We start from the raw sequence: 18,243 nt of genomic DNA on the forward strand, positions 1-18,243 counted from the left end.
TTATGCTTAATTAATCGGTTATTCAGCTGGAATATTTCCCAACTGACACTTGGGACAGTGATGGCTTCACCTGTCCGACAAATACCTTTAATATGATAATGTGGCAAAAAGCCGCTTTGTGCCGGGAAACGCAGTGTGGCTCTCATTTATATATATTTGTTTGTTTATATCTATTTATATATATAGTACATAGTCCGGTGTGCGCTCCCTGAATAACGTTCTGTGCTGTAGTTTCCTGGTGTCGGCTGACATTTACACCGACGTCGATATTTCTATAATTAGACGTAATTGGCGCTGATGTATCAGTCGGGCTTTAGGTCAGACATCAAAAGGACTTAAAAGCTTAAGAGCTTCTCACCTATTGTATACCCTTGATAAAAGCCCCCCTAATAAAAATGCTTAAGTATAAAAAAAAAGCTCTCACCTACAGATACATTCATGGATTCATGTGACGCCCAAAGTGTCCATTTACAGACCACAGGGAAGGTTTTAAGAATGTCAACATTCGTGCACTTCATGCAAAACAAGCAGTCAAGTGTTTCATTAATATCATCAAATTTTATTAAATACAATCAAGAGCAGTATAAAATCCTAGCAATCTCAGTCTAAAAGTGGTTTTCACGAGTGCAGCGAACGCGAGATGCAAACATGTGCACAGAAATCAACGTAGAACAGCTTTATTCACTCGATGAAGGCAACCGGGCCGGGCCGCTCGCACCAATCGCCCGACGTTCCAATCATATCAATTATTCCCTCTGATTAAGAAAACCCCCCGCGTGGACATTTCACTCCACCTCCGCCGTTTACCAGTCGATTTTGCCTTTTTTAATTACGCAACGTGGGCTGTTGATGTTTGGCCCACGAGTGTTTTCTTAAATGGCTCCGTGATGAGAGAGACTCGTCGCTGCAACAACGTGGGACATTCAAGCGGCAGAAGTACGGAGCGACGGCGCAGCGGCTCCCGGCCGGCAGCCGGACGGCCGCGTTCACATTTTGCAGAACGCAAGGAATCATTTTCTCATGAATTAAGTAGTATTTCACCCATCTGCTGTTAATCAGAGCGTTAATTAACCCGACCTGCCCGAGGAGCTCGGCCGCGTTACAGTTCGCGGCTCCTGGTGGCCGATTAAAGGGGGGGGGGTCAAACAGCCGCTTTGACAAAAGCCATGCAGGTAAAAACCCCCCCCCCCCCTCCCCCCCCCACAAAAAAAAGATCTGTTCACCCCGGATATCAAAAGGAGCAGCGTTGAAAAATCCCATGAAGTAGTATTATGAAACACTTCCCGGCTAGCGGGACGCCTCCGCGGCGTCGTAGTCCGCTATGAACTTCTCCATGCCCTCCACGCAGCGCTTGCCGATGTCCCGCAGGTTCTCCTGCAGCGCCGACTGGATGGGGCGCTCCAGGGTGGGGTCCTTGGCGATCAGCATCTTCGCCACCAGGCCGAACATTTCACACTCCTGGTAGTACACCTGCAAGGGCAGGGGGGGGGGGGGGCGGTTAGTGCTTCGCTTCAAAACGTTCGGTCGACACCGGTGGATGATTGTACGGGTTTTTTCCCCCCGTTAACCCCCTTTTGATTGGCGGTTTGATTGGTCCCCGAGGTGTGTGTGTCCATGTGGCGTCCCCCCCCCCTCTCCTTACCTCGTCTATCTCTTTCCTCTTCTGTTGGATGGCTCGGTCTCGCGTTGCCGGGGGAAGCTCCCCGTCTCGGCTTCGCTCCCTCTCTTTGCTTCGGGTCCCCGTGTGATCTCGCTCTCGGCTTTGGTTCCTGTCGCTCTGAGAACAAAAACGGGAGGAGAAAAAAAAATGAAACCGCAGATGGAAATTTGCACAGTTTGCCAACAAAACTGCGAATGAGCGGAATCCTCAGGTGTCAACTTGAAACGCTGCTCAGAGGGAATTATGAATTCAGAATTTGTTCTGCTTTCATGTGTTCAATGAATAAATATGTCAGAAAAAAAATATGTCACAATTTATAAAGGGTTTTTATAAAAAGGGACATTGACTCATTGCTGAGATGATGATGAGGATGAAGTATATTTGCTTCCACCTCCTGCGGGCAGCGAGGATCTCTGTCACACTGCGATTAATCAGGACGACCCCAGAATCCACTGGACCGCCACCGGGGGGTCTGCACAGCCGCGGGACGCAAAGGGTCAGTTTATTATTTATTGAGTTTTTTAAATCCCCGGTTAATGATTCACAGGCCGGGTTATGAAAAACTCGACGGCTCACGTTCAATTAAATCAGCGTTCGGTGCGACAGGACGGCTGCAGAGAGACGGCCGAGCTTTCGAGCATCCTGCAGCTAAAGAGCCGGAGGCCGCAAAACGTGCAAACGTGCTAACGTGCTTTTTAGTTGTTCTCGGTGCTTCTACGGAGGAGACAAAAAGACCTTCGGGGGCCTCATCCAGCCGCTCACATCTGTCCAGCGCCTCCTCGCCACGATTACGCCAGCCGAGAAAATGCATGCGGCTTTCATCGGATTTCGGCCCCTTTTTTTCTCCCCCCTGCAGCACCTGAGCTGTCTGCACATGGAATCACTGGAAGGATCCGGAAAATAATCTGCTGCTATTTTGATGACTGGTGAAACAAAAACACGGAACATTCTCTGGGTTCAAATGATTTTCAGTTTGGCATATAAGCACTTCTCCCAAGCGGAGATTAATCATACACTTAATTCATAGGGAAAATAATCCCTAATTTGCTGCGTTTTCTTAAAAGACAGAAAATAGCATTTTAATCCAAACGGCTTTTCGTTTCAAGAGAAAACGAAAAGCCGTTAGCTCCAAACGTCTGAACTTACGCTGAGCGGCGCGTCCTTGTCTCTGCTGGAGCTGCATCTGGGTACGAACGGCCCGGCAGCTGGAAAAACAGAAGAAAAACAACACACAACAAGGACTGCGTGAAGAGACGGTTGTGTTTCTGTGCATCGCCTGCCTTTGGGTGGATCTTTAAACCTCCACCGATGGTTAAAAGCGTCTCGTCATTCCCTCACCTTCATCTTCAGCCTCTTCTCAACAATATGTTTTTATTGTGATTCTCTGGGTCCAACAATCGACACGTAAATCTCACAGCAGAACCTGCTGATATTTGTGAATTTAGCCGTGTGATATTGGACTGAATGCGAGGCAATAGTTGTGTTTTGGCTCATTATAAACTGCTGGCTAGTATCTCTCTCTCTCTCTCAGTGTCACACACACACACACACACACACCAACCGGCGATGAGTCACCATCATCGCACCATAACGCACAAAAAAAAAAAAAAAACCTGTTCCACACTCACACAAACACACACACCTCCACAGTGCTGCAGTGTGCGCGCCGGCAGCTGATGAAAACATACAGTGCCGACAGCTCGGTTCAGAACAACACATCGGGCCGCTTCGTACCGGCTGAACAACAACAACAACAACATTCACAGTTTGTGTTGAAACAAAGGAAACGTGAGGGTAACAAAATGTTAATCGGCCCTCGCTGTTTACTTCCAGACTCCCACTGGCGAACGATGGAGGTCATTCGTCAGCTGTGTGAGGAGTCTGAGGACGGACGCGTAACGCTTAACGCGTTCATCGCACCACATGATCCCTCCACTGGGTCTCAGTGGGCAGCCAAGAGGGCGACCACCTTCACGAACACGCCGGATGCAGAGCGTGCGTGAAAATGCGCACGCGTGTGCGTCTGCTGGCCGGTGCTGCCACCCGGTGGTCATGTGATAAAGTGCACGGCGGTGAAGCCGAGGGGGGAGGGAATCACTTTGATGTGGACGCGCGGCGTGTGGGGGCTCTGAGTCTTACCACCACTAACCACACTGTGTGCGTGTGCGTGTGTGTGTGTGTGTGTGTGTGAGTGTGTGAGTGTGTGAAAGCGGCTGAGTGGGTTCTTCCGTTCAGGCTTTTACACATTCAGGATATATTTAGCGCTTTGCATGGTAGAGCTGTAAATAAACAGATTCACACACCATGTGGAACACTCTGTTGTGCTAATATGAAAATGAAGGCTAGCTTAGCTTAAATAGTGGCAACAGCCTCGTTTTGTCAAAATAAAGAGAAACATCCGCCAACATACTGTAAGTAGTAAACTTTTTGGGGGTAAATGAAATACTTTGATCGTCAGGAACCAAAGTCTGTATTTACTTTTCTTCAAGCCATTTAAGCAGATTTGATGTTTTAGGAATAATATGAATGGAATTAATTCATCTTTAACTACATGAATAATTCCTCCTCCGGTCACTGACGTTTTCACAGACTTGAACTCACCGTTGTTCTGTTTGGACGGTGAACTCCCATCGGCGCTCTCTCTCTTTTCGTAGCGCTCCCTCTCGCTCGGCGCCGCGTGGGGGGGTTTGTGCTGGAAGTGGTCCCTCCGGTGGAAGTCGGCCCGGGGGTCGAAGGGGTGGTACCTCTGGTTGGAGGAGCCGGGTTTGTAGAACGAGTGGTCTTCCCTCGGGGATCTGCGGCATTCGAAAGGAGGGAGGGAAAAAAACAAACAAAAAAAAAAGGTCACGCCGCCGTCGGTATTGGTAAGGTACGAAAAGACAACAACCCCCCCGCCCCCCATCTGCCCCCCAGCGCGCTCTCCAGTCGCCGTTCTCACTGAGGTCCGTGGAAACGCCCTCCGAACTTCGCCTTGTAGGAATTGTCCAGCCGTGCCCTCGGCCTGGATGGACTTCGCACTCTCCTGATCAGCCTCTTCGAGTCCTGCATCCACAAGGGAGGGAGGGAGGGAGGGGGGGGGGGGGTGCGGGGTGAGGGGGTCACGGTTTGAACATGAGAGTGCAAACAAACTGTTCATTAGGAGATGTGACACGCCACAGGAGGTGCACCCACTGCGGGACGCGGCGAGCCGTCGGCGGGCCTCTCGTCGGCGGCGTGTTCCCGGTGCCGCAGCATGGAGCCCTGGGGGAGCAGAGCAGCACGGTGATCACCATGGTTACCGCGGTTACCGTGGTACAGGCAGCGTAGGTTCGAAAAGGAAGCTGCAACAATCGGGGGATTAGAGAAAGGGCCGGCGGCTACTTTGATCAATAATTGGTTGAATAATCTTTATTTCGTAAAGATATACAATCTATACCGATTTAAATATATATTTAGAATTGTAGCACACACAGGAAATAAATGACAATAACTCACATATTCTGTAATATCTAAATGGTATACCTGCTTGTATGTAAAAAATAAATGAATAAAAGTTGGATGTAGTAAAAAGTACGTACAAGTAAATAAATGTGTTTGCTGCTGTTGTTTTTATTGACTGTATTGATTGATGTCCTTAATATTAAGATTGCGATATTACTTTTAGCTGAAAGTAGCTACATGCTCAACCGATTTTAAGTAAATTCATATTTAGTGGAAAATGTTCTTCTCTCAACCTGAAATAATACTCCTAAATTAAATTAAAAGGTTTTAAGGCTTATACGGGCCAAGCGGAGGAGGTTGCTTAGCAACGGGAGCGGCAGAGACAGACCTATGTAGACCGCGAGGGCCGGGCCCTCGTAGGGACGCGGCCTATGTAGACCGCGACGGCCGGGTCCTCGTAGGGACGCGGCCTATGTAGACCGCGACGGCCGGGTCCTCGTAGGGACGCGGCCTATGTAGACCGCGACGGCCGGGTCCTCGTAGGGACGCGGCCCATGTAGACTGCGAGGGCCGGGTCCTCGTAGGGACGCGGCCCATGTAGACCGCGACGGCCGGGTCCTCGTAGGAACGCGGCCGTCGAACTGGGACACAGCTGCGGTGGTTCTACTTCTGGTTGCGGTTTTAAATGACTTTGTGCTGAAGTGGAATTTATCGGGTCAAAGTGCGACGTAACGCGTCGCGTGCGCGCGTCGCCTCTCGGAAGCGGTGTTTTCGTGTCCTTCAGTGTCCGTACCTTGTTCTGCTGCGTGTCCTGCGGTCGCGCGTGATCCATCTCCGCGCGTTGGTCTGATCCGAGCTTTTTTTTTTTTTTTTTTAATTTCTCTCCCGAGAGACGAAGAAGCTGGAAAGCAGGAAGCGATCGAATCTCACGCGCACGTCGCACGGGCGGCGGTTAAATATTCACATTTAGCTTGTTACGTCTCCGCGTGCCGATGACTTTTACAATGAAAATGTCACATTCCGGTTGAAGTCTTTTCTCTGGTTTCCTGCCGGATAACAACGCAACGTGTTTTTAGTTTTTTTTTTTTTTTACTTCCCTTTTCTCCAGCCAGCCAATCAGGTTCAGACTGCTGTCACGGAGGCTTATAAAAAAATAAAAAACCGTCTCTTTCTGAGCACGCGCGGACTTCTTCCCAGAAGGAGAACGCACCTGGTCTCACCTGTTCTACAGGCAGGTGAGAACGCTTCTCTGTGGTCTCACCTGTTCTACAGGCAGGTGAGCTCTAACGGGAACAACCTTTCCTAAGAAGGTCTCCGTTCCTCCAAGTCCAAACTGTGAAACCAAAAACAAGCGTTTCACCCCCCAAATATATACAGTTATAGTTTTAATTATAATGCCTCATACACCAAACAGTCAAGCTTCATCCTTTCTGCCTCCCGAGAAACTGAACTATTGTCACTCGATTTCGCCCGACAACAGTTGGTGAACCAAAAAAACTCCATGTTTGCTTTGTCAAAGACTTACTGTGACAAACGTGCTTAATGTGCTGTAATAAATGTTGCACCACAAACATTCTGGTGCTCACGTGGATCAGTGAGATGCTGACTGTCATCGCGAGGTGACCGACACAATGTTTATTCACCGCGATGGTAAATACTTTAATATTTAGTCAAATCTTCGGCTTTGTGCCACTGTAACATATTTGTGTGTATGACAACAGACTGATGCAACATGTCAGCAGTGATGGTTATAGATGTTTCAAAGGCATAACTGACCTGTGGCAACGTGGCCGCAACCGTGTCACAATATGGGTCATTTACCTTTCGATAGGTAAATACAAATATCATAATACCTTTTCTGGTAGTTTAGAAAATAAGGCTCGTTTTTGCTCCTGCGTGAAGTAAATACCTGACAAATGAAGACCAGTCTGTCAGTTTGTGAACATAAATACTACACACAAATATCCAGTGTTGTAAAAAACTCAAAACAAGACAATCCATTCAAAAAGAAAAAAAAAAGTCTCCCGTGACTTCAGTAACTCCCCATAACTCGACATCGCGAGGCGGCGAGCTTGAACACAACACAGCGACATCCCTCCCACAGGTGTAGTGTTCCTCCCTCCACCCGCCGTCTCCACCCATCTCACTTCCTCCTCCCCTGAGCGAGATGGTTATTGAAACCAGACTGCCGTCACGTGAACCCCGGAGCGGCGTGGTCTCTCTTCAGGCCGTTAAGGTAAACGCTTCCAGTCTCACAGAAACTCTGCCCTTTGTTCTCCGGCTGCACAACTCGTTTTTTTTCTTCTCGGTTTTCTTTACAAAACTGTGCGAGTGATGGTCGTGGCGAGCTGGCGTGTCTTTGCTTTTGGACGTATGTGGACGCGCCTTCCTTCTTTACCTGTTGTGCCACGCAGGATGCAGCTGCCCTCGTCTGCAGGGAAGAGCTTTTTCTCAGGTGTCACATACTTGTGTTCAGCAGGAACAGTGAGGGAGGGGGGGGGGGGGGGGGGGTCAGTGCGCTTGATCAACTGCTCATTGGTTTGTGAATGTCTCAGAGGACCTTCTGAGACATTCACAAACCAATGAGCAGTTGATCAGGCGCAACGTCTTCTTTCACAGCGTCGACACAAACATCCTGGAACCGTCGGCCGCAAGAAAAAACATGAGGTAAGGACCAACTTCAACGAATCCTCAGAACACGGCTTCTTAATGCCAACAAATCCCCAAAAGAACAAAACCAACAATTTCGATATCTTCTAACTTCCCCGCCCTGTCTGCGGCGCTCAGCCCTTCACGTCACCCAAGATGACAGTCATAACACACAAAGATCCTGCTAGAACGTTCGGTTATTGATGACATGGTTTGAGGAGAAGTGGTGTTTTTGGCAGCTGTAGTTGTTTGTGCTGCTGTTGGAATGCAACATTCTGACAGGCGTTTGTTAATTCGTACCATTCATACCAACGAGTTAAGACTAGATCCCCGAAGCTGCTCTCTGCTGAACAACAGATGAAGTCACTTTGAGTTTTTATTAGACCGCGTCACTTTGAGCCGTGTGGCACAAATAAAACACCGAAATGTTTTACTTCCATTAATATCAGAGGGTACATCCTTTCCTCAAACCTGAGCGCAAATCTTCTGGAGACTATTTTCGTCTGCAGAAGCTTCTGTTTCGGCTTGTGTTTTCCGACAGCAGGCTGGCGGAAGCCGGATAAACTCGAATACACAGAGTGCCCGTGACCACATGGGGAACTTACGTGGATCAGATTACTGTTGGTTTTGGTCTTTTGTCGACAAGAAGAACAACAACAAAAAACCCTCTAGGCTTAAACTAGGATATCTGAGTGCATATGTTGGGTTAAAAATGGTTTGATGCAACGTGGCGGTGGTGCCACGCAGGGTGCAGACCTTCTCCAGAGCACAGATCTTGCAGGAGTTCCGTCTGCGATGCCAAACGCTCTCAGCCAACAACAACAGAGGCCTCAAGCAGGAGTTCGAGGTACCTTCTTTTCCATTCGTTTGAACTTGGATCTCACGTCTAATTCGGAGGATCAATGCGTGTTGATTTATTTCCGTGAAGGAGCTCGAGGTCGTCGGCAAAGACCTCCCCGCCAGAGCGGGCGACTCGGGGCCCAACAGAGAGAAGAACAGATACCCCTACATCTTACCATGTAGGTGCCGAACCGAATCACACCGGAGCGGAGTACAGAAAGTACGAAACGAGACCAATTTCATTTTGCTTTTCCATCCGGCTGCAGATGACCACTGTCGCGTGAGGCTGTCGCTTCAGGGCTCCCAACCCAACTCCGACTACATCAACGCAAACTTCGTGCCGGTGAGAGCTGGTTCCCGGTCGGTCCTTCCTGTCGGTCCTTCCGTCCTCCCGCTAACGCCTCGATGTCCTTACTCAGGGCGGCGGGTCGGAGAGGGACTTCATCTGCACGCAGGGACCCCTGCACAACACCGTGGCTGACTTCTGGAGGATGGTGTGGGAGCAGAACGTCAGGATAATCGTCATGGTGACGGCGCTGAGACAAAAGGACCAGGTCTGACATGTAACCTTAACACCCCTAATGGCCTCATAGGACGTCTTTGTAGAAACACAACGGTTTAATACGCTCGTACAGGTGATGTGTGAGAAGTATTGGCCTCTGGACCGCGGGACGGTCCATCACGGGCTGATCCAAGTGACCACAGTGACCCGCAAACAAGGTCCGGATTATTTCATCACCACCATTAACCTCAGACAGGTGAGCAAAAGCAACATCCCATTTGGTACCTTTGAACTGCTTGTTGACCACAGAGTAACGGTTTAGAAACGTGGTTCGTGTTTCAGAGAGATCATCCAACAGACCGGACCGTCACACACTACTACTACCCGACCTGGCCGGACCAGGGCGTCCCCAAAGACCTGCCCTCGCTCGTCGCCTTCGCCGAGCAAGTGCGGCTGGAGCTGGAAGCGACCCCTCCCCTGGGGCCGGCCGTGGTGCACTGCAGGTGTGACCTCTGACCTCCAGCCAGTCACCCTTTCCCCCCTCCACCACCATGGTGAAGTTCAACGACCGGACGGCGTCTTGTTTGTGTGCTTCAGTGCAGGCGTGGGGCGCTCAGGGACGTTCGTGGCGCTGTTGTGGCTGATGCAGCTGTGTGCCAGGGGCATCCCGCCCAATGTCCGGGCCGCCGTGCAGGATCTACGGCTCCATCGGATGTGGATGGTGCAGAACCTGGTCAGTCCAGTGGTGGGACTCTCCTGGGGTGATGGAAGAAGCACGGCGGTCCTTCAAGTAGCAATTATTAAGTTCTCTTCTTTACTAGCAAACGTCTTGGTATTAATTAAGGTATCAAATGTACTCAAACGAGAGATCATTTTATATTCTACTACTATATATCACTAATGCATCTTGGCGAAAAAAAAAACGTGTTCCACAAAATACATTAATGTACAACAACCCATAAAGCTCATGTGCTCATCATCAACTGTCGTGTAACGAGCAAGTATGAAGTAGAAACACATTTAGTAAATTATCTACATATACACGTTTGTTTCAAATATAGAATTTCCTTAACATCCAGTGAAATGGACTCTTCAGGGTGCTGAGCGAGCGAGTTCTTTTTATACTTTTGTTTAGACGGCTGAAATAGTGACAAGCTCGAGGGATTCAATATTTTGTTCTGCGATATGAAATAAGTCTCTGAACACCCGTCTGGTGAACAGAAAGTTGCTAACAAGCAGCTAAATGAGAGCACATGTCATCACTCGGAGACGTCCGCCCTCACAGCCCCCGTTGGCCTTTTGCTTTTAACTAAACATAAAAGTGGTCATCATTCGTAAAATATCATAAAAAGGTTGTTTTTTTTCCCCCCCCAACAGAGTTCATTTTCTGAAAAACCCTTTTATCAAATGGAAAAATCGCAATTCCCCCCCCATGAACTTTGGGGGCGTGGCCTTCAAAAGGCCGGAGGTGTTGCCTGCATCTTCATGCACAGCGAATCATCTCCATACTTCATTAGAAGCGTGTGCTCTCCAGCCCGACTCACTGGTGCCTTTGTGTGTCCTCAGGAGCAGTACCTGCTCGTTTATCAGTGTCTGCTGAACTGGCTCAGCGGAGGAGCCTCCGCCCGGTGAGAGCGCCACACCTCCGCCTCGGAACAATTAGTCATTGTGAGGAAATACAGCAAATGTGAAATTCTAAGTTGTGCGTCCTCTCTCTCTCCCCCCAAGCAGTTCAGTGACTCCGGGCGCGAGTTCGAGCACCAACCAGCACGCTGAAGACCAGCCCCACCGCTCCTCGGGCCGGAGGCGGAGGAGGAGGAGCAGTAGACCCCCGCCCCCTGAACAGCAGAGCACCGCGCAGCACGCCCTTCACCCCGGGAAGCTGCTGAGGAGACTGCTGCCCTCCTGGTTCAATCACTCCCCCTGAAGCCACCGGGGGGGGAGGAGCGACTCCCGAAAACGAGCACAGCTCCGGGCTGCAGGAGGGGCCGGTGTGCGAGCCCTCACACGGCAGCTGAGGGGGAAGAGACGCTGTGGGGAAACTGGCCCGACAAGATGCAAACAAATACCCGTCGACGAAACCGCCGATGCAGCAATTTGCATTGAAGCCAGAGTAAAAAAAAAAAAGAAAAAAAAAGGAGAAAACAACACAAAAGGAAGCAGCCGGCCCGTCAGGCCGAGCCGGTTCCTCTGCTGGGAAACTGTGACCTTGACGACACGATGGCCCCCTGTGCACGCACTTAAATACCATTCATTCTTTTTGTATCTCGGTTGGCCTCCACTATTGACGTATTGATGCTGCGACATGACTTTATATTCAGATTTTCTTTTATATCTTTTCATCTCTCGCTTTACTTTCGTAAAGGATAGAAAAGGCAGACGCGGGGCGGCTGTACAAAAAAGGTCATGTTTCATAAACACACAGGCACTGCCGTTCTCCTTCAGACGAGCCATTAAGTCCACCAAGGAGCGACGAGTATTACACAACATAAAAGGGCTGACCCACTTCTGAGTCGTTCCTCTGTCGTGTATTCACATGTATGATACAATAGATAACTCATCCGAGTGAGTTCTCGGGGGGGGGGAGGAGCGGGGGGAGGGAGGGTGGGGATCCAGCAGCATTCCAGAACGCCCCACCGTGTGGTAAGTGCTCGTTTCTGCAGGTCCAAAGGATTGAAAAATGGGCTTTTATCCCATGTTTTTTTAACTCATGTAGTCTTAACACCCAGTGAGGTATTCACTGTGACACTGAACGGTGACCAAGGCAGATGAGGGGAAGCGCATCAATAAAGGATGTCTATGAAAAGCAGCAGAGCGCAGGCACAAGCCGGGGAAAATATATGAGAAATATATTACAGATTAAAACTAAACAGCGAATGATCATTTCAGACTGCTGGTAAAAACAAAAATAGGAGAACCAACTGTTCAAAAAAACATTTAAATTAGAGTTCAGGGTCAATAACATGACCGGACATTCTTTGGCCAAAAAAAAAAAAAAAAAAAGAGAAGAAGGTCGAGAGGTCGCTCAAATAAGACAAATCAGTATCTGCTGTCTGCACAGTGTGTGAATGTAACACACGCCGCCGCATGGTGAATACAAACATGAACGCGCCACTCTGCGAGACCACAGGAGAGCGCGAGAGGAGAGGAAACCGCCCGTCACCACGAGCAATCGAAGGCCGGCTGAAGCCAGGAGAGGGGGAGGAGTCGGGCACCCCCCCCCCCCCCTCCCCGGCGCGACTACTGCGCGCTCTCCGGCATGTTCACGGCTTCCTGGATTTCGCGGATGGCGAGGATGCGGGCGAGCATCTGCTCCAGCTGTTCGTTGGAGATGGGCTGCGTGGAGTACCAGATGGGGCTGTTGGGAGCCACCACGGGCTCGGGGGTCAGGTAGAAGGTGTCGTTGCGACCTTTGGCGCTCTGCGGACTGAAGGGGAACACGGCGTGAGCGCTCGGCCATCCGCGGGGCGACACATTCTCTGTTTGCGCCAGATGTCAAAGTTACAGTTCAGCTCGTCTCTGCAAACATCATGAATTAAATATTCTGAAGTTTTTCACCATTATTTTTATTATGGATCTGGCCACATTCCTCATTCACGGGACGCGTTTTTTGTGAAAAACTGCCAAATACGTTTAGTCGGAGCCTAAGAGGACATCTTGAAATCGAGTGCTCCATTTAGCTTGCTGCAAAAAATAACTGCGCGAAAGAATTAGTGAAGCAGATAATTGACTAGTTATTATTTTCAGATTATCACATGATCACAAATGATAAGGAGACTTTTTGGCAGTGGGGGAAATCAAGTTAAATGCATTCCTCTTGAAGAGGAAGATAAATATATTTTTCCACCTTTTGAGTAAAATGAGTTATTATAAAGAACTGCGTGTTTTGGTCAGTTGCCTGGCAACGGTGGCTATGGAGGGAAACCGCTCGAGCGCAACTCGAGTTGTCGACAACAAGAGTTGCGTCTAAAAAAAAAAGAAAAAGTGTTTATTACCATTTGAAGAGGTAGAAGTCGTAGAGCTTGATGGGGCATCGCAGCGGGTTCTCCGGGTCCTCCAGCTGCTCCGAGTACATGTCGTCTGTGACTGAACCAGCATCAAATCAAGGTTATTCATCCCTAATGTCGGCTCTCCTCTCACGATAAAACCATCACGGCCGCTCCTACCTTTCTGGCCAATGAAGCGCTCCGTGGACTTCAGGTACCGGATGCTGGTGCTCTTGTCTTTGGGGTTGTTGGGACTCTTCCTCGTGTGTCTCAGCACTTTGGAAAAGGCCACTTTTAGATGCTGCTCCACCGTCTTCAGGTGGAAATACCTGGAGGAGGATGTTCAGTGTGTCGTGGGAGCAGAACACCAGGTGTGTGCATCAGTGCAGCTTCTCTCCATTTTCTGTCATCTTATCAATCAAAGCACTTTGAATTGTATTTGATTTGTTTAAAAAAAAGGTTCTGTATGAATAAGTGATTTACTGAATATGAAGCGGTAAAGAAAAGGGTGATATTAAACCACTCACTTGGTGTTGAAGAACATCAGAGTAGTGAGCAGCGTGGAGGGAGAATGAGCTCCCAGCTGTTTACATTCCCACAGCATCTCCTCCGTCACATGACTGGGAATTATATAACCTGGAAGCGGAGGCAGATTATGAAGACCTGCACGTTTATCAACGTGGAATACACGATTAGACACAAGGAAACGAATCATCACAGTAATGTTTAATCATTAACGTCATTCTGCAGAGCTCCGTAGTCTTGGTGGAGCAGCTTCTTGCTTGGTTACTTAGTGCTATCAGCGAAGCTCAAAGCTCAGGACTGCAGCTCGCTGCCTTTCCGGTATCAATATACTTGTAGGGTTTTTAATGTGGTTGCCCTCCACCAAAGAAACTCGTAGTATGCTAGCATTTGGTAGATTTTGCCAACAAAATGATGAGTTCATTTAAATAAATCAAAACCAATCCCGTCATATTCTGAGTGATGGCACATTTAGCTTGAAACAAGAGAAGTGCTGCCAACAAGCAAAACGCAGTCGTCAGGTTCCACTAATTGGAAAAAAGTAAAATGAGACACTGCATATCCTGGATATTGTTTGGAGGCAAAAGACCGCCGACTGACACTCGGCTTTCTGATGATATCACAGAAAAACATCTGGGACACCAAACAAACAACGGGATCTTATCATTAGCCGGTGCTGGGATGCACTGCGGAACATCGATCGTAGGGCTCTTGTCCACACACCAAGCGGATGAACAGACGACCTCCAAGGCTCCAGGATCCGGTGCAGACTGTGAGCGAAGCGAGTGTAGTACTGGTCCGAGAAAACGTCGTCCACGCGACCGTTATCGAACAGGTACTGCAGGAGGGAGTCGGAGAGACGCGGTCAGCCAGTGGTTCCACGGCGGCGATCAGTACCAAGAGGGACGCAATAAAAAGGTGGAACGGACAAACAGGGTTTTTACGTGCACGATACACTTACTTTTTGTATGCACAGAAATACATAGTAGAGAACATCGGCCTCATAAGAGTCCTCCTCCAACCCCCGAGCTTCCGTGGTCATCAAAGAGAGACCCATGCAGAGCTCAGCTACCGCGCACGACACCAAGTCCTCCTGGAAACGCAGTGCCTGGCGTCCTGAAACACACACACACACGAGGTTGAGTGAACACATGCCAGCATCAAGTGTTGTTTAGCAACACATTCTCCACGTGCACTTACGGCCAATCGGGGCTAGTTGATTTTTGTCGGATTTTTCCAACTCTGCGTTCTTCCGCTGAGCCCAAAGCCGCCAGACTTCCAGCCCTTCCTCTGGCTTCAGGGTGGCCGGCAGCAGCAGCTCCTGCACCTGCACGTGTTGCTGGCCTTGGCCATCGATCTCCGTTACCACCGTCTGACCCTGCGCACACGCACCAACCAACACCGTCACCTTACGTAATTAAAAACAACCAGAAATTTGTTTGTATCCGGCCAAAAACAAAAAGGGAAGGAGAAAGAGACAGCAATGCAACACCTGCGTTAGCACCTGCAGATGCTGGGCTTCCTGCCCCGACAGTCCTTGTGTGTGCAGCACCTGCTGCTGCGGATCCCAGATGAGGGACTGGGTGGTGTTGGAGTAGCCCTGCACGGCCACTGGGATGTGGATGTTTCCGTTCATCAGCTGCGCTGGGAACAGCGTGTTCGCAGACAGCGTGTGCACCACTTCTTCCTGGCCGCACATCCCGCCGGAGCTGGTGATGCTTGAAACGGCCTGCGCCGTCTGACTTTGAAGTTTCAGCTTGTCGTTAACGTCAACGGTAACGTGCGTTGGCATTGTGCTCATCGCTGTAGTGTTTGGCCCCGCAACCTGCACCGTCCCATAGGCCTCCTGGGGGATGGCGATGTGCGTGACCTGCTCGTGGCCTCCGGCGGGAGCAGAATAAACAGGGATTGTCCAGGTCTCCCCCGTGGGACTGGTGATAGTGCCGGTGGCGCTGTAAAGGTGGGAGCTGTCCACGGTTAGGAGGTCGGGCCGAAGGGACACGTAGCTCTGCTGCTGTCCCTGTCCCTGGGGGATAGCCAGAACTGTGGCTACTTGCTGACCAGGCAGGGCATAGGACACAGTAATGGGCATGTCAACCTTACGCTTTTTGGCGGGCTGAAGGACCCCGGCTCCCTGTAATGTGGCAACGGTGGTCCCCAGGACTCTCGTCTCGATACTGTCTTGCTGCTGGGTGGGAGACATGGCCCCCACTGTCTGGATTTGGATCTGTTGTCCTCCTGCAACCGCGGCCACCAACTGGGCTTGCAGCTACAACACACGAGAGGGAGGAGAGTACGGGTAAATAAAGGAAAACTTTTCAGCCATGATTCTTTGTCTTTGTTGCTTGTATGTACCTGTTGATGCTGCTCTTCAGTGAGATCGCCGGCCTGAATCAGCTGTGCAGTAGTCACGCCCTGGAGCTGTTGATGTGAGCCAGAGGGCACTTGCAGGACCTGACCAAGCATTTGACCTTGCAGCTGGCCCTGAATCGGCACCTTCAAACAGGGATAACAGGTGTTTTGTGGACTGAACAGAGAAGAGACAACCACAAAGGGATCTTAAAAAAGGGACCGACCTGAACTATCTGTTGCTCTGCATTCTGATGGTCAGTCTGCTGCTGAGACTCCTGTAGCTGTTGCTGCTGCGGCTGAACCTGCATCAAAAGACAGCGTCTGTCAGGGAGCTTTGTTTCAAGGACGGGGCTCCTTTTGATCGAGTCGGCGTTTAGTCCACCGATTTACCGGACAGGCCAGCTCCAACAATGACCCTGCCACCTCTGTGCTGTCTGTGTAGATGCAGTTAGTCTCTTGTTGGTAGACCATGGTGGTGGTGGTGGTGGTCGCAGTATCCCCGCCTTGCTGGCTGAACTCTAGCAGGGCATCGGGGTCCTTGCTGGCCAAGGATTCAAGGAACTCCTTCATGCGATGCTGAGGGATGCTCCGAGCTTTCTGCCTCACAAGCTCCTCGTAGGAGCCTGATCCGTCCAGGGAGTTATTCATGGCTGGTGGCAGCGTCGTCTTCTTCAGGTGGAATCTGAGCAAAAGGCAGAATTCGTTTGGGATTGTTTTAAAGTGGCTGCACCCTGCAATCACTATTACATCACAGATCAAGGACACCATCAAGATTAGTTCCATGCAAACGTAATAACATTTTTAAAAGACGGACACGTGATTATTGATGTTCAATCGAAAACGGGCTGCAGTCGGACGCTGCGAAAAACTTAACGAAATGATAAACCGACGGATCGCAATCCAGTGGCACCAACGGCGGATGATAATACGAAAGGGTTAAATCTATCTCACTGTGTACGAGCGGGGACCAAAGCGCGGCCACTTTCCAAATGCGACGCAGCACTCGAACCGCTGCATCGTGACCAGATGCACGTTTTGCACGGCGATTGAGTGACGCCGTGTTCACGGTGCAGTGGCTCCTCAACTGTCAGTCAACAGCTGACCACACGACAAGCTAGGTTAGCCAGGTATGCGGCTAACTAGCCTCGTGCGGTCTGCCATTAACAACCCAGGCGTGTTTGACAAAGGTGTTACTTGTCAATGTTAACAAACAACAGCACAACATCTTACGTAGTACGTCGTTCTCAACAAAGTAAGGGACACCGGGGTAGCTCTCATGTCGGAGGCGTTGCAGCGACTGCATTTGTTTTTTCTGTCACCTGCGAAGCTAGCAGGCTAACGTTACCTAAACTAGCTAACGCTACCTCTCTTCCTCAAACGCGCTTCTCTGCCCTGGAAACGTCGCTCCTCTTCGAGTGAACGGGGGGGCTTAACGCTACCGACGTTTCCCCGGGAGCTGCTTTATTCTTTAGTGTTCTTTATTTTCGTCAGATGGCCAACTGTAGTTGTTGTTTTTTTCTCAACAACTCATTTCTCAAGGCGCCATTTTACACCAGAAACGGCGGACCAATCGGAAGGCGAGCTGTAACCACCTCGTAATCCCGCGGTATTTCCGAACGGTGACATCGCGATAACTACAGTTCGCGCGATGGCCCCTTAAAGGCGACGCACACAAGCGGAGTATCCGTGAGGATCCGGTAGATGTCAGTCCACCTTAAAACCCGGTCGGCCCAGGCGGCCGCTCCTAGTGGCTCACTGGCTTCTCAACCTTTTAAGGTGGTCCCGCAGAGATGCGCTCAATGGAGGCGCGCTGCTCATGAAGCTCTGGCCCGGCGATGGTTAATTCCCACGCGTTATTTCACCGTGGTCTGTTCGGGTGTATTTCATTGTTTTAACTTTCTATTCCTTGTAGGCAACACTTATTGGTATCTTTATATTCACATATTAATATAACATTTTGTACCTGAAAATTACCTTTTTATAGAACTTCTGATGTGTACAACTCTTTTTATTATTATGACCTCTGCAAATGTATAGCATTTGTCTGTCAAGATTTTATGACAATTTAAACTGTGGAATTACAAAAACAAATACCCCACTATTATCAACATTATTGGCCTTGGTGTGTTTATCAGCTGAGAATATCTTGTGTTCTTGCGCTTCAACGTTATGTTCAGTCAAGTGATACGGTTTTCTAAACTTGGAAAATCAACATAAGAACAGATTCATCAATACGGTCTCAACTTTAGATTCAATATTGATTGAAGAAAACAATAATCATAACCAAATATCTAACTCTACTCAAATTGATT

The 18,243-nt window shown here is 49.5% G+C and overlaps 3 protein-coding genes across 15 annotated transcripts; 1 reads left to right on the top strand and 2 right to left on the bottom strand.

Annotated features, from left to right (window-relative positions):
• Nucleotides 1-538: 538 nt before the first annotated feature.
• On the bottom strand, nucleotides 539-6,540 carry LOC120829394 (uncharacterized). 2 transcript variants are annotated; one of them, XM_040193445.2, is made up of 7 exons: nucleotides 5,874-6,540; nucleotides 4,832-4,900; nucleotides 4,599-4,702; nucleotides 4,262-4,455; nucleotides 2,807-2,865; nucleotides 1,643-1,777; nucleotides 539-1,470 (listed from the first exon to the last, which is right to left on the bottom strand). In XM_040193445.2, the coding sequence occupies exons 1-7, from the start codon at nucleotides 5,910-5,912 to the stop codon at nucleotides 1,288-1,290; spliced, it is 783 nt and encodes a 260-aa protein (XP_040049379.2). In that variant the 5' UTR covers nucleotides 5,913-6,540; the 3' UTR covers nucleotides 539-1,287. The 2 variants fall into 2 exon arrangements, with proteins under 2 accessions (XP_040049379.2, XP_040049380.2); XM_040193446.2 differs by lacking the exon at nucleotides 4,832-4,900 and having other exon boundaries at nucleotides 5,874-6,178.
• A 315-nt stretch (nucleotides 6,541-6,855) lies between these two features.
• Nucleotides 6,856-11,577, top strand: LOC120829393 (receptor-type tyrosine-protein phosphatase V). 8 transcript variants are annotated; one of them, XM_040193443.2, is made up of 11 exons: nucleotides 6,856-7,316; nucleotides 7,700-7,747; nucleotides 8,477-8,576; nucleotides 8,658-8,748; nucleotides 8,836-8,912; nucleotides 8,989-9,123; nucleotides 9,205-9,327; nucleotides 9,414-9,574; nucleotides 9,669-9,804; nucleotides 10,638-10,699; nucleotides 10,803-11,577. In XM_040193443.2, the coding sequence occupies exons 2-11, from the start codon at nucleotides 7,743-7,745 to the stop codon at nucleotides 10,996-10,998; spliced, it is 1,086 nt and encodes a 361-aa protein (XP_040049377.2). In that variant the 5' UTR covers nucleotides 6,856-7,316; nucleotides 7,700-7,742; the 3' UTR covers nucleotides 10,999-11,577. The 8 variants fall into 8 exon arrangements, with proteins under 8 accessions (XP_040049377.2, XP_077938931.1, XP_077938918.1 ...); XM_078082805.1 differs by having other exon boundaries at nucleotides 7,185-7,316; nucleotides 9,669-9,870; nucleotides 10,772-11,577; XM_078082792.1 differs by having other exon boundaries at nucleotides 7,185-7,316; nucleotides 9,669-9,870.
• Nucleotides 9,699-17,551, bottom strand: LOC120829391 (transcriptional regulator QRICH1). Of its 5 annotated transcripts, none has more exons than XM_040193440.2 (12): nucleotides 17,296-17,537; nucleotides 16,322-16,613; nucleotides 16,156-16,233; nucleotides 15,935-16,075; nucleotides 15,072-15,848; nucleotides 14,780-14,957; nucleotides 14,541-14,695; nucleotides 14,303-14,417; nucleotides 13,585-13,693; nucleotides 13,238-13,386; nucleotides 13,067-13,157; nucleotides 9,699-9,827 (listed from the first exon to the last, which is right to left on the bottom strand). In XM_040193440.2, exons 2-12 carry the CDS (start codon nucleotides 16,577-16,579, stop codon nucleotides 9,806-9,808), a joined length of 2,073 nt encoding a protein of 690 aa, XP_040049374.2. In that variant the 5' UTR covers nucleotides 16,580-16,613; nucleotides 17,296-17,537; the 3' UTR covers nucleotides 9,699-9,805. The 5 variants fall into 5 exon arrangements, with proteins under 5 accessions (XP_040049374.2, XP_040049371.2, XP_040049373.2 ...); XM_040193437.2 differs by lacking the exon at nucleotides 9,699-9,827 and adding an exon at nucleotides 11,460-12,498 and having other exon boundaries at nucleotides 17,296-17,551; XM_040193439.2 differs by lacking the exon at nucleotides 9,699-9,827 and adding an exon at nucleotides 11,460-12,498 and having other exon boundaries at nucleotides 15,084-15,848.
• Between the last annotated feature and the right edge of the window lie 692 nt (nucleotides 17,552-18,243).

The sequence above is a fragment of the Gasterosteus aculeatus genome, chromosome 2 (genome assembly GCF_964276395.1).
Source record: "Gasterosteus aculeatus chromosome 2, fGasAcu3.hap1.1, whole genome shotgun sequence".
NCBI lineage: Eukaryota > Metazoa > Chordata > Actinopteri > Perciformes > Gasterosteidae > Gasterosteus > Gasterosteus aculeatus.

Coding starts and splice junctions, on each gene's coding strand:
- LOC120829394 (XM_040193445.2), bottom strand. CDS start 5,912: ATGGATCACGCGCGACCGCAGGACACGCAGCAGAACAAG. Junction 4,456..4,598: donor GGGCGTTTCCACGGACCTCA/GTGAGAACGGCG, acceptor CGAATGCCGCAG/ATCCCCGAGGGAAGACCACT. Junction 2,866..4,261: donor ACCGTCCAAACAGAACAACG/GTGAGTTCAAGT, acceptor CTGTTTTTCCAG/CTGCCGGGCCGTTCGTACCC.
- LOC120829393 (XM_078082784.1), top strand. Junction 8,577..8,657: donor GCCTCAAGCAGGAGTTCGAG/GTACCTTCTTTT, acceptor ATTTCCGTGAAG/GAGCTCGAGGTCGTCGGCAA. Junction 8,749..8,835: donor ATACCCCTACATCTTACCAT/GTAGGTGCCGAA, acceptor ATCCGGCTGCAG/ATGACCACTGTCGCGTGAGG.
- LOC120829391 (XM_040193437.2), bottom strand. CDS start 16,579: ATGAATAACTCCCTGGACGGATCAGGCTCCTACGAGGAGCTTGTGAGG. Junction 14,418..14,540: donor TATTTCTGTGCATACAAAAA/GTAAGTGTATCG, acceptor TCCCTCCTGCAG/TACCTGTTCGATAACGGTCG. Junction 12,499..13,066: donor GACTTCTACCTCTTCAAATG/GTAATAAACACT, acceptor GTTCCCCTTCAG/TCCGCAGAGCGCCAAAGGTC.